General features: G+C 34.0%; 2 protein-coding genes and 1 long non-coding RNA gene across 4 annotated transcripts; 2 read left to right on the top strand and 1 right to left on the bottom strand.

Moving 5' to 3' along the window:
• The first annotated feature begins 1,789 nt into the window (after positions 1-1,789).
• Positions 1,790-5,313, top strand: Rs1 (Dead-box helicase Rs1). The gene is made up of 4 exons (XM_075298635.1): positions 1,790-1,947; positions 2,012-2,842; positions 3,045-3,777; positions 4,504-5,313. The coding sequence occupies exons 1-4, from the start codon at positions 1,855-1,857 to the stop codon at positions 5,181-5,183; spliced, it is 2,337 nt and encodes a 778-aa protein (XP_075154750.1). The 5' UTR covers positions 1,790-1,854; the 3' UTR covers positions 5,184-5,313.
• Positions 5,314-5,622: 309 nt separating this feature from the next.
• On the bottom strand, positions 5,623-6,451 carry LOC142228258 (uncharacterized). Its single transcript, XR_012720113.1, has 2 exons — positions 6,128-6,451; positions 5,623-5,975 (listed from the first exon to the last, which is right to left on the bottom strand). It is a non-coding gene; the product is annotated as an uncharacterized LOC142228258 (long non-coding RNA).
• A 2,591-nt stretch (positions 6,452-9,042) lies between these two features.
• LOC142228256 (uncharacterized) lies at positions 9,043-10,574 on the top strand. 2 transcript variants are annotated; one of them, XM_075298637.1, is made up of 3 exons: positions 9,043-9,168; positions 9,247-9,545; positions 9,612-10,574. In XM_075298637.1, exons 2-3 carry the CDS (start codon positions 9,318-9,320, stop codon positions 10,521-10,523), a joined length of 1,140 nt encoding a protein of 379 aa, XP_075154752.1. In that variant the 5' UTR covers positions 9,043-9,168; positions 9,247-9,317; the 3' UTR covers positions 10,524-10,574. The 2 variants fall into 2 exon arrangements, with proteins under 2 accessions (XP_075154752.1, XP_075154751.1); XM_075298636.1 differs by having other exon boundaries at positions 9,092-9,545.
• Positions 10,575-11,581: the final 1,007 nt, after the last annotated feature.

The raw sequence follows: 11,581 nt of genomic DNA, 5'->3' as shown, positions 1-11,581 counted from the left end.
TTATAAATAGGAAAAAGTTAATAATTAATAAATTGATTAAAGCTTTTATTATAAATATGTGATAAAAGTTAATTATATCGATCTATTTTTTCTTTATAACCGCCATAGAGACCGTTTAAGGGAAAGTCTAACACGAACAAACACATACATTTCGAATGAAACACTCATTAAAAGGACAACTGAACTGTAATTATTGTAGAAATATGGAAATACAAATTCTTATCTCTCTACGCGGGCTAATTTGTTAAAAAAAATTATTGAGCTAAACCAAATATCAAAAGCGGGAAATGTTTGCCAAATGAACGGCGATGCCAGATTGAATTTTATGGAAAATCATTTTTAAAATGTATGGACCTTTTTCAGGAAATTGGAATAATGCAGATCTGGTAATGCTAGCATTTGACAGTAACGTAAGCCATGCGAACGAACGAAAGGAAGTTAGAGAAACCCAAATCTAGACGAAAGTGAGTGACTGCCGTTCGTTCGCAATTGTTTTCGTTCGGATATCAGAAATAGGCTGTAAGTTCGAGTTTAGCCGCTAAAATCGCTAAAGTGAAAACTAAATCAGTAAGAAAAATGCATGAAATTATACATATTTGTTGCAAATTTTATTATAACTTGATGGGGAAAAGCCCAAAGCAAATTTGCATAAAGTTTGTATTCCTTAAAATGGATTATTAAATAAAAGTAATCGTGAAAAAATTACATTTTTAGCGGCTAAACTCGAACTTAATACCCACCTTAAAGTTAAAACTAAATCATTAAAAAAAAGGCATACAATTATACATATTTGTTGCAGATTGTATTATAACTTTATGGGGAATAGCTCGAAGCAAGTTTTCACAAAGTTTGTATTCCTTAAAAAGTATTATTAAAGAAAAGTAATCGTGAAAAAATGGCGATTTTAGCTGCTAAACTCGAACTTAATACTCACCTTAAATTGGCAATTTTCCACGGTTACTTTTCTTTAATAATTAATTTCACCGAAAATGAACATTTTCAATTTTTATCGCTCAAAAATAGCCATTTTCAGCACAATATATATTAATTTTCACATACCCACACTTTCTATTTTTTATAATCTATCATCATCTTTTCGTAGTGATGGCAAAATACTTTCAAAGTAATTTATAATAAATTATAATTTGGCTCGAAATCTAATTAGATTTGAAATCCATTTTTTATAAAACAAATGGCAGTTGAAATCTAGTTAAAGTGGATTTGGAAGTGTTATGTGAATGAGGTATTACAGATTTATTTCCAATTTTAGCAGCAACCCAACAAACACAAGGATGAACATTTTTCATAGGTAACACCATATCAATTTGGTAGTGAATCCAATCACCAACATTAATTCAAATAACCTTGCAAATTGATTGCCTTCAACAAATTTTCCAATTGGTTTGAAGCATTAAAATGAAATTTAGTTTGAAAAGTTGTTGCTAACGTGTTGAATTATACTATTGAGGGTAATGTCTGTTTTTTGTTGAGAACGCCATTTTCTCAACAATTTATCAAATTGAATTCTAAGCTAATTCTTTGAAAAAATGTTTGGAAGCGTATTGAGTATAAGCATTTCTCCAATGCTTGTGTTTATTGGAAAAACTCGATCTTAATACCCACCTCATATTGTTTTGTTTTGTAAAAATACAGGGAAATTTTTCTCAGATTTCAGTGCCATCTGTTGGCTTTAACTTTTGTAGCATTAAAAGAGAAACAACTTTATTAGCATTGGTCTCTCTTTGATTATACGGGTAATGGGTACAGAACTACATTATCCAGTACTTGATAATCTTACAAAACTAATTGTTTCACGTGTTGGTTGTTTTACTCCCAAACATTAAGAAACTGACTATGGGATTGGAAAGAAATATGGATTTAATAACAACCATTGAAGATGATGCAGAAGTGGAAAATTTGTCAGAAGATTCAGATGCTGAAATAGAGGTAAATATATGGGCATGTTATAAGTCAAGCCGTGTTATATTAAGAAACCTTGTGGCCATTACAGTATCAACCAACAAAGCTTAAACAGAAGAAAGTGACCGAATTCGAGAAAGGGTTTGAATTTGTTTCCTCTGTTAAGGAATATAATCAAGACACCTGGGACGATTTAATGAAATATGTGAAACGTAAGGCTCGTACAAAGACGGATGACAAGATTGCCGCTCGCCGTAGCAAAATCGACGATGTAAGCAAAGGAGGTGATGACGGAGGAACATCGGACGAGGAAATTGACTTGTCTGAAGATGAGCTAAAACACGATAATCTCCGTTTACGGGAGAAGAAACAATCTAAAAAGAAGAAAATGCAAGATAGCGATAAGGAGAATAGCGATGATGAAGATGAAAAGATGCAGTTTGACGAAGCAATCGATTCCAATGAAGCAATTACATCTTTTTACCAAATGAATCTATCGAGACCTCTAATGAGAGCCATCGGCGTTTTGGGATATATTTACCCAACCCCAATACAAGCCTCGACAATTCCGGTTGCTCTACTAGGTCGAGACATTTGTGGGTGTGCGGCTACGGGCACAGGAAAAACGGCAGCTTACATGTTGCCAACATTGGAACGTCTGTTGTACCGACCCATGAATAACAAAACGGTGACAAGGGTTTTGGTTTTAGTACCCACTCGTGAATTGGGTGCTCAGGTGTATCAGGTTACCAAGCAATTGTGTCAGTTCACAACAATAGACACAGGGTTGGCCATTGGTGGTCTGGATGTTAAAGCCCAGGAGATGGTATTGAGGCAAAATCCCGATATAGTTATAGCCACACCAGGCCGTTTAATTGATCATATTAAGAACACCCCCAGTTTTAGCTTGGATTCAATAGAGGTAAGATTTCTATTTCAATGTAACTAGGTTCTCTAAAATGGCATTGATGAAATATATCCTTGCGCTCTGAAAAACTTGAGATGACATGTCTATCGCATTACGTGGTAGTTGACCGCGTAATCTGAATGTTGCTCCAAATATGATTTCTTTTTGTATGATTCCAATTATTAATAAAATTGTTTTTTTTTTTTTGCTGATTTAGGTCCTTATTTTGGACGAAGCCGATAGAATGTTGGACGAATATTTTGCAGAGCAAATGAAAGAGATTATAAATTCTTGCTCAAAAACAAGGCAAACTATGCTCTTTTCGGCCACCATGAGTGAGAAAGTGAAAGATCTGGCTGCTGTATCATTGAACAAGCCCGTAAAAATTTTTGTCAATAATAATCAGCAGGTTGCATTCAATCTGCGGCAAGAATTCATACGTATACGAGAAGATAAAGAAGGAGATCGAGAACCCATATTAGCAAGTTTGATTTATCGTACTTTTCATGACCACTGCATGGTGTTTGTTCAAACTAAAAAACAGGCACATAGACTTCATATACTGCTAGGGTTGTTGGGCATCAAAGCCGGAGAATTGCATGGCAATTTAACACAACAACAACGTCTTGAATCATTGAAAAAATTCAAAGACGAACAAATAGATGTTCTAATAGCTACTGATGTCGCTGCCCGTGGTTTGGATATTGTTGGTGTGAAAACTGTTATTAACTTTGTAATGCCCATTACGACAGAGCACTACATACATCGTGTAGGCAGAACTGCTAGAGCCGGAAGAGCTGGTATATCTGTATCATTAGCTGGCGAAAAAGAAAGAAAGATCGTCAAAGACATTATAAAAAATGCAGAAGGTTCGATAAAAAATCGAATCATACCCCCTGAAATAATAGAAAAGTATAGAAAAAAGTTAACCGCCTTGGAACCAGAAATACGTAAGTTATACATATTTTTATAATTTTCAAAACTGTTGCAAAAGTGTGTAGTTTTAATTAGAATTGATTTTAAACCTAGACAGTCATCCTTCGTCAAAATGATGCGTAAATTCATTTTCGATCTAAAATGCATTTTAGTCGATTGGAAAGTGATAAAATATATATAAAATTGTGATACTAATTAAAAAACAAACTGAATAGGAAAATAAACTTAATTTTGGTTCTAAATTTTGCTCACGATGCAAATTAAAGCGTCTTGAAATATGCCGTAGTCAAAATGAAGAAGGATGTCGTTTGCGTACAAAATAAAGGGATGACTTTCAGGATAGGATATTTCATTTCTTTACCATTCTGTTCTGGTTTATGAATTCGCAAAATTTTCCCAAATTTTTACTTTCCAATCCACTATGATGTAAAATACGATCTTTTTACAAACTGTTCTTATGGATTTCAATTTTGTGCCAAAGATAATCATTTTTGAATTGGATCAATTAAAAATTTTATTTAAGAAAAAATAAGAGAATTTTTTTAATTGAAAATTCAATTTGTTTTCAACTAAATTGATCGGTTCTGTCAAAATTAAACGCATTAAAAATTAAAAAAAAATATATAAAAAAGTATTTGTTCAATTAATTTCGTGATTGATTGAGTTCAAAAACATACACTTTTTTCCAACAGGTAATTATTTGTGTAGAAAGACTTCTTTAAAATATCCTTTTTTTGCAGAAAACATTTTGGAAGAGGAACAGGCAGAGCGGCAACTTGCTAAAATGGAACAGCAACTATCAAAAACAGAACGCAAATTATTAGGAACTAAAACAGAACACCGAGAATGGTTTCAAACTAGAAAACAAAGAGAAGAAGAGAAAGATCGCTTAGCATTGGCAGATTCAAAACCATCGAAAACTCCTGGTAAAAAACGAGAACGGCCAGAATACGGTGGCGATGGGGAAGATGGACCCCCCGTCAAAGATATTGCTAACAAAAAGAAAAAGAAAGAAGAACCAAAAAAGAAAACTCCTGAGCAACTGGCTAAGGAAAGGGCAATGAAGGAAATTGAAAAAGTTTCTTTAGTGCGGGCTAAAATGGCGAAATTACGAAAACGTCCAGGCAAATTGAGTGCAGTTTCAGATAATACAGCAAATGGAAGTAGTGCGGCCAAAACTTCTAAACGCCATAGCAACGGTAATTCGGCATTTACAAATGATCTTACCGATGTCAGCCGAAGCGGCGCTTTGCGATTAAGATCCGAAGCTAATCGCCATAAGAAAATATCCAAAATAACTGCTAAAAAGAAGACAAGCAATGTAAAACTGCTTAACAAAGCAGGCAAAAATAAATTTAACAAAGGCAAGAACTTTGGTGGACCTCGTTTTACGAAAAAGGACAAAGTCAAAAAGAAGTAATAACATGAATAATAACCGCCCAAAATTTCTATTTTATTTCTAGATAAATGATTTTTACGCTTTACTTTAAGTTTGTACATACCTTTCCATCAATATAATGTTATTGTGTTTGTATTAACGAAAACTGAAATTAATCTTTAAATCATATATACAGGGCGTGATGTTAATTCCGATATTAATTTCTTTATCTAGTTGAAAAAAAGAAATGTCAAATAGGCAGATTCTCAAATGAAGTAAAGTTGTTCTAATCGAATTTTATTTTCGTATACCAATCTACGAAAAAAATCTTTTTTTCGTTTCGCCTTTTAGTATGGGAAAATTATTGATTCAACAAACGTTAAGCCATGTTTCGATATTCAGAAGAAAAAATCGAAATAATTTCCGTCTCTAAACCATTTTCCACTTGACCTTCTCATGAACGAGAATAATAATGCCAAAATTGAAGTTTATACATTTTTATTCAAAAATTCAGATATGTTCATGTTATATGAATAAAATAAATGTCGAAGCCACTCGGTTACTCAAAAACATGTCCCATCAAATAGATTTCACCTTCCGCTTTGACCCCAAAATATTTCGGCCGTTCTTGATTTCACGTGAAAAAAAAAAGATTTTTCGAAATCGCTTGCCGAAAATGAAAGTGCAAGTTATATGATCATAGACACGTCCATTCACAGCGCTGATGAACACCTAATATTGCATAACAACATCAACAAAAGTCATTCATTATTCCACAAAGAATATCGATCCAAAGCAACTCTCGTGAATGTGCGTGATTAAAACATATATGTCCTGCGTGAGAAATAAAATCGTTTCTTGAATGTGCGTGAATAAAATTTCTGCAAAATCACGCTCACGAAAAAAATTAAGATTTAATTCATACTCGTATGTTAACTGAAATTAATTTAGCTCTTCAATTATATTCTATTTTTGAATTCTGTTACCTCCGCTGATTTCTTCGTTTCTCCGCTGAGTAGTTCGTGCGCGAGTACTGGCTTTTATTTCGTGAATATGCGTAAGTGGGATTGGGTAACACACCCCTGCCAGCATTTCAAAGTTCCATTTCATCCTCATCGCTACCACGGACTCGTAAATGTCACTACAACAATCGCCAACTGTGATGGGGGAAGCATATCAAAAAGTACAAAATGTACATGGAAGTATTTTGCCATCACTACTGTTAAGCGGACCTTAGACGGTCGGATAAACACTCCGACAGAGGTTCGTCTATTTGTTGTGTGTTCGTTCAAGTTTTGCCCTTACACTGCACGAACAAATGTGATGACAACATGAAAAAATAAGAAGAAGCATAAAAAAACAATGAAGTTGTACGAAGATTTATGGGTGAAACCATTTTTTACTGAAAAACTGGAAGAAGATAATAAAAAAAATCCTGGTATATGTGTCAAAACAATGATTCATGAAGTAATCCACATTTAATATATTACAAATTACTTGAATTTCAAAATACTTGTCGCCTGGTTTCCCATTGATTGGAAGTGGAATTTTTCCACGTTTTTGTCACAATACTGGTTTAGATTTATATATTTCTTTAATTTTCAACCAGAATTGGCGATCCATCATTAATTTCATTGCATAAATGCCTGTTTTTAATGTAAAAATAAATTTGTCTTTGATAATGTTTGTCGAACATCCCCTTACACTCAATGATTTGTACCACCCAACCAGAAAAAAAACAAATTTGTTTTGATTTTATGCCAACACGTCCCCCCGACAACCGAACACGACCTTATACAATCGGATTTGTCGCCGCAACGTGTTGTGTCGCAGGGTTTATCCGACCGTATAAGGTGCCCTTTAGAAGAGCCATTTCATATTTTGTGAAACGCCAAGAGCAACTAGCTAGTGCTGAAAACATAGTTATTACGCTTAAAATTGTGAAAGGTACCTGCCAGCATTTCAAAGTTCCATTTCAACCTCATCGTTACCACAGACTCGTAAATGTCCCTTCAACCATCATGAAAAGGTACATCAAAAAGTACATGCAAGTAATTTGCCATCCCTACTGTTAAAAAAGCCATTTTTTTTGTGAAACGCCAAGCAACCAGCTTGTTATATTTTAATTAAATAAAAACGAAAATAAAGTTCTGAAAACATAGATTATACGCTTAAAAATGTGAAAGGTATATTGGTGAACAATTTGGTGATTTTCCAAATGGAATAAGGTGATTGTTTTTCAGATATTTTACAGACACGCTGCCTCCATGGAATAAAAACACTGGTTGATAGACGCAGCAACATGTAACTCGCTACTTGTAACTCAACATCATCATTAATGCCAAAAATTATGTTAAATGTAATGTGATAGTGGTATAAATGTTATATTTTTAAGAATTTGTAAATGTTTAATCAAATTAATAAATATCTAAACAAACCTGTTTTACTCGACCACAATGATTCTTTTACAACTATCTTAAAATGCACTTTTTCTGATTGTTTGGAGGGTCCCTTATTGGCGTCGTTCTAAATTGATCTATAAAGGCACCTAATAATTGCACTCATGCGAAACATTTTTGTAGTAACTTGGCGTGGTACAACTTCTCAATAGTGACGGCGCTTTTCCGACGAGTTTTTGATGTCGTATATGATTGTTTTCGACGTAGTGGGGATTCTCAAAAGAGTCCCCAAATTCAAAAAATGTTGGCAGGGGTATATTGGTGAACAATTTTCGACTTTCCAAATGGAATAAAGTGATTTTTTTCAGATATTTTTCCAGACACGCTGCCTCCATCGAGAATAAAAACACTGGCCGATAAATGCTGCAACATCCCTGCCAGCATTTCAAAGTTCCATTTCATCCTCATCGCTACCACAGACTCGTAAATGTCACCACAACCATCGCGAACTGTGATGGGGAAGCATATCAAAAAGTACAAAATGTACCATGGCTGAATAAGGAGGTTGAATCACGATAACAAAAACAACAAATTTCAATATGTTGTTTACAATTTTAAGAAGTCAAAATCAGCTGATAAAAGAATCGTATGGCATTGGTAAAAGTGGCAATTATTTATTCTTTCAATTTCCTGAAAAAATAATTAAAATCCAGAGAAAAATAAAGGTTCAAATTTAATTGTGTCACCTATGAGTGATTGTGAAGTGGATAATTCATCCGAGGAACGCCGATATGAGACAAATAAGACTATAATACCCACCAAATTTAAGAATGGAAGTCAGTCAAATGGATCTTCGCCATCTATTAACAAAAACAGTTCATGATGCAGTTTAAAAACTGATGTGCGTGGTATTTTGGGTCTGGAATATGTTATCAAGATACTCAAGTCATCTTTGAACAATTCTCCAGCTATGAATGCGCGAGTTTGTTTGAGATGCATTTGTTATGCAGTGTCATTTTGAGAGCTGCAATCACCATAAACATATGATTTTGACATCTTAAAATTTTGTCGAAATAAAAAAATTGTAATCATATGGGCCCATGATTTAACCTTCTTGTTCAGCCATGGTTTTCAAGAACAAATGCATCTCAAACAAACTCGCGCATTCATAGCTGGAGAATTGTTCAAAGATGACTTGAGTATCTTGATAACATATTCCAGACCCAAAATACCACGCACATCAGTTTTTAAACTGCATCATGAACTGTTTTTGTTAATAGATGGCGAAGATCCATTTGACTGACTTCCATTCTTAAATTTGGTGGGTATTATAGTCTTATTTGTCTCATATCGGCGTTCCTCGGATGAATTATCCACTTCACAATCACTCATAGGTGACACAATTAAATTTGAACCTTTATTTTTCTCTGGATTTTAATTATTTTTTCAGGAAATTGAAAGAATAAATAATTGCCACTTTTACCAATGCCATACGATTCTTTTATCAGCTGATTTTTACTTCTTAAAATTGTAAACAACATATTGAAATTTGTTGTTTTTGTTATCGTGATTCAACCTCCTTATTCAGCCATGGTTTTCTCATTGGGTCAGCCTATACGCATGCTATGGTAATCGATTATTCGATAATCAGTACGAACGAAAAATATCGATTTGTTTTTTTCCCCTCATACAACCCCCTCCCTTAGACGATCATCGTATAACAACAATTTATAAACAAAAACAAAGCGGTTAACAAAAACTCAAACTAAAACCAAAGATGTTACAATGCATTAATTTGGGACAAGTCCTGATAGATGAAAACTTGGAAGTGTTTGTTCTTTGCAGCAACTGTAACATAGATATCAGGAATGGAATGAATGAATTCATTCAACATTTGGAGGTGTGCGAAGGCATTAATAAATTCCTTACAATGTTCAAGGAAGGACAACAATTAAAGTGCGATACAGACAGAGGAATTAAAAAGACATCCAAAAATAACAACGAGGTTTGTATCTTTATGGCCGATAGAACTACCAGGGGCTAATAATCTAATGTTACTTTCATTTCGCAGTTTTTTATATATGACTATCAAGATGTAGAACTATCAAATAAGGAACAATGTTTTATAGACCTTTTAGACATCGAGGAGGAATTGTTGAACCCCAAGTGGTATTCTGATCTGAATACCGATGTAAATTGCACTTCGGACAATTCGTCAAAAAAGCAATATGATATTCTTGTCAAGGAGGTGACACCATTTGTACAATTTAAGGAGCCATGCAGTAGTAATAGACGGAACAAGAATAATCAACATGGGACTGCCCCTACTACCATTGTGACTAAGAGTGTGCAAAATATTTTAGCACCCGGCACTAGCAGCAGGAGTGGAATTAGGCCCATTAACAACAAAGTTGTAATACCCAAACGAAAATTATCTGCCGAAAGGGTTAATAATATACCAACGCAAAGCACAAATAGTTCAGAGGGTTTGCCCATAATAATATCCACTAAAAGCAATATTTGTGTTCCATATACAAAAAAGTCCAAAAATGAGGAAGCAAATGTAAGTGGACCTTCATACAAAACGAGGGAATTGGTCACTTCAGACCCAAGTAAAATAACAAATACTTCAAGAATTATTAGCACTCCTGGCGAGCTGATTAACTATCCAAAAGAGAAAGAGACAGCTCAAATTTTGAACAAATTAACAAATTTAGGGCTACAAATCAAGCGAACGCATCCCCCTGTTTCAATACCAAAAACCAATATTCCGCCAGTTACTGATGATAAAACACTGCAAATACTACAAAAACTTCAGTCAAAAGGAGGAATGAAAGTGAAGTTGATACATAAGCAACAAAATAGCAACAAAGTCAATGCAACCCTAATGCCGCCACCAATGTTGGCCACAAAGCCAATCCACATAATTAACGAATCTTTAAAAACAAAATGTAATAATTTAATAATACGTAAAGTCAAATAGACATAATAAAGTTTGCCAATTAATGAGCAAATGTTTACCCGCATAATACAATATCATATTTTAGCAATAGTGTATGTTAACTGTACAATGAGTACTAAACAAATCGCTAGGATCTTCATATGTGTATCAATTGTTTAATATTGATTTTACATATACTCCATGTTTTCGAAAACTAAAATTGTAAATTTAGATTTTTATGCTATTGCCATATTGATTGATTCACAATAATATGTTTATTAGAGATATTAGAGTATATTTTGAAATATATCTATTGAAATTCATTCACTTCTTACAAATATAAGACAAATTCTCCTATGTCTACAATATATTTAATGTAACTCTGAAATCCAAATTCAATTACTGCAACTACTTATACATGCACATCTTTTTGTTGCTATATACTTAAATACGATAAATAAACATGTAACTGTTAACATTTTTATATACTCATTGGATTTGATATAATTCAATAAAAAAAAGGAAAACGAAATTTACGTCGAAAGAAAGCTAAATTAAGTATTTATACTACATAATTGTAATTCAGTAAAAGCTTAGAGCGGCAGCATTTGTGATATAAGCATCAGCTTCAGGAGCAAGTACAAACATTTCAGGACAACATGGCTGAACTACTCGATGATTACCGGAATGAATTTAATAGGAGATTAGACTTTTTGGAAAAAGAAGTAAAAAATACAAATGATTTAGGTTAGGTGGCAGCCCGATGTATCAGGCTCACTTAGACTATTCAGTCCATTGTGATACCACATTGGTGAACTTCTCTCTTATCACTGAGTGCTGCCCGAATCCATGTTAAGCTCAATAAAAGGGACCTCCTTTTTATAGCCGAGTCCGAACGGCGTTCCACATTGCAGTGAAACAACTTAGAGAAGCTTTGAAACCAGCATTACTGAGGTGGGATAATCCACCGCTGAAAAACTTTTTGCTGTTCGGTCGAAGCAGGAATCGAACACACGACCTTGTGTATGCAAGGCGGGCATGCTAACCATTGCACCACGGTGGCTCCCCAAATGATTTGGTTATGAATTTAGACAGTCAAA

This window comes from Haematobia irritans, chromosome 3 (genome assembly GCF_050003625.1).
Source record: "Haematobia irritans isolate KBUSLIRL chromosome 3, ASM5000362v1, whole genome shotgun sequence".
Taxonomy (NCBI): Eukaryota; Metazoa; Arthropoda; class Insecta; order Diptera; family Muscidae; genus Haematobia; species Haematobia irritans.
Note: the sequence above shows the minus strand (reverse complement) of the source record. Positions and strands in the feature narration are given on the sequence as shown.

Coding starts and splice junctions, on each gene's coding strand:
- Rs1 (XM_075298635.1), top strand. CDS start 1,855: ATGGGATTGGAAAGAAATATGGATTTAATAACAACCATTGAAGATGAT. Junction 1,948..2,011: donor ATTCAGATGCTGAAATAGAG/GTAAATATATGG, acceptor TGGCCATTACAG/TATCAACCAACAAAGCTTAA. Junction 3,778..4,503: donor CGCCTTGGAACCAGAAATAC/GTAAGTTATACA, acceptor CTTTTTTTGCAG/AAAACATTTTGGAAGAGGAA.
- LOC142228256 (XM_075298637.1), top strand. CDS start 9,318: ATGTTACAATGCATTAATTTGGGACAAGTCCTGATAGATGAAAACTTG. Junction 9,546..9,611: donor CATCCAAAAATAACAACGAG/GTTTGTATCTTT, acceptor TTCATTTCGCAG/TTTTTTATATATGACTATCA.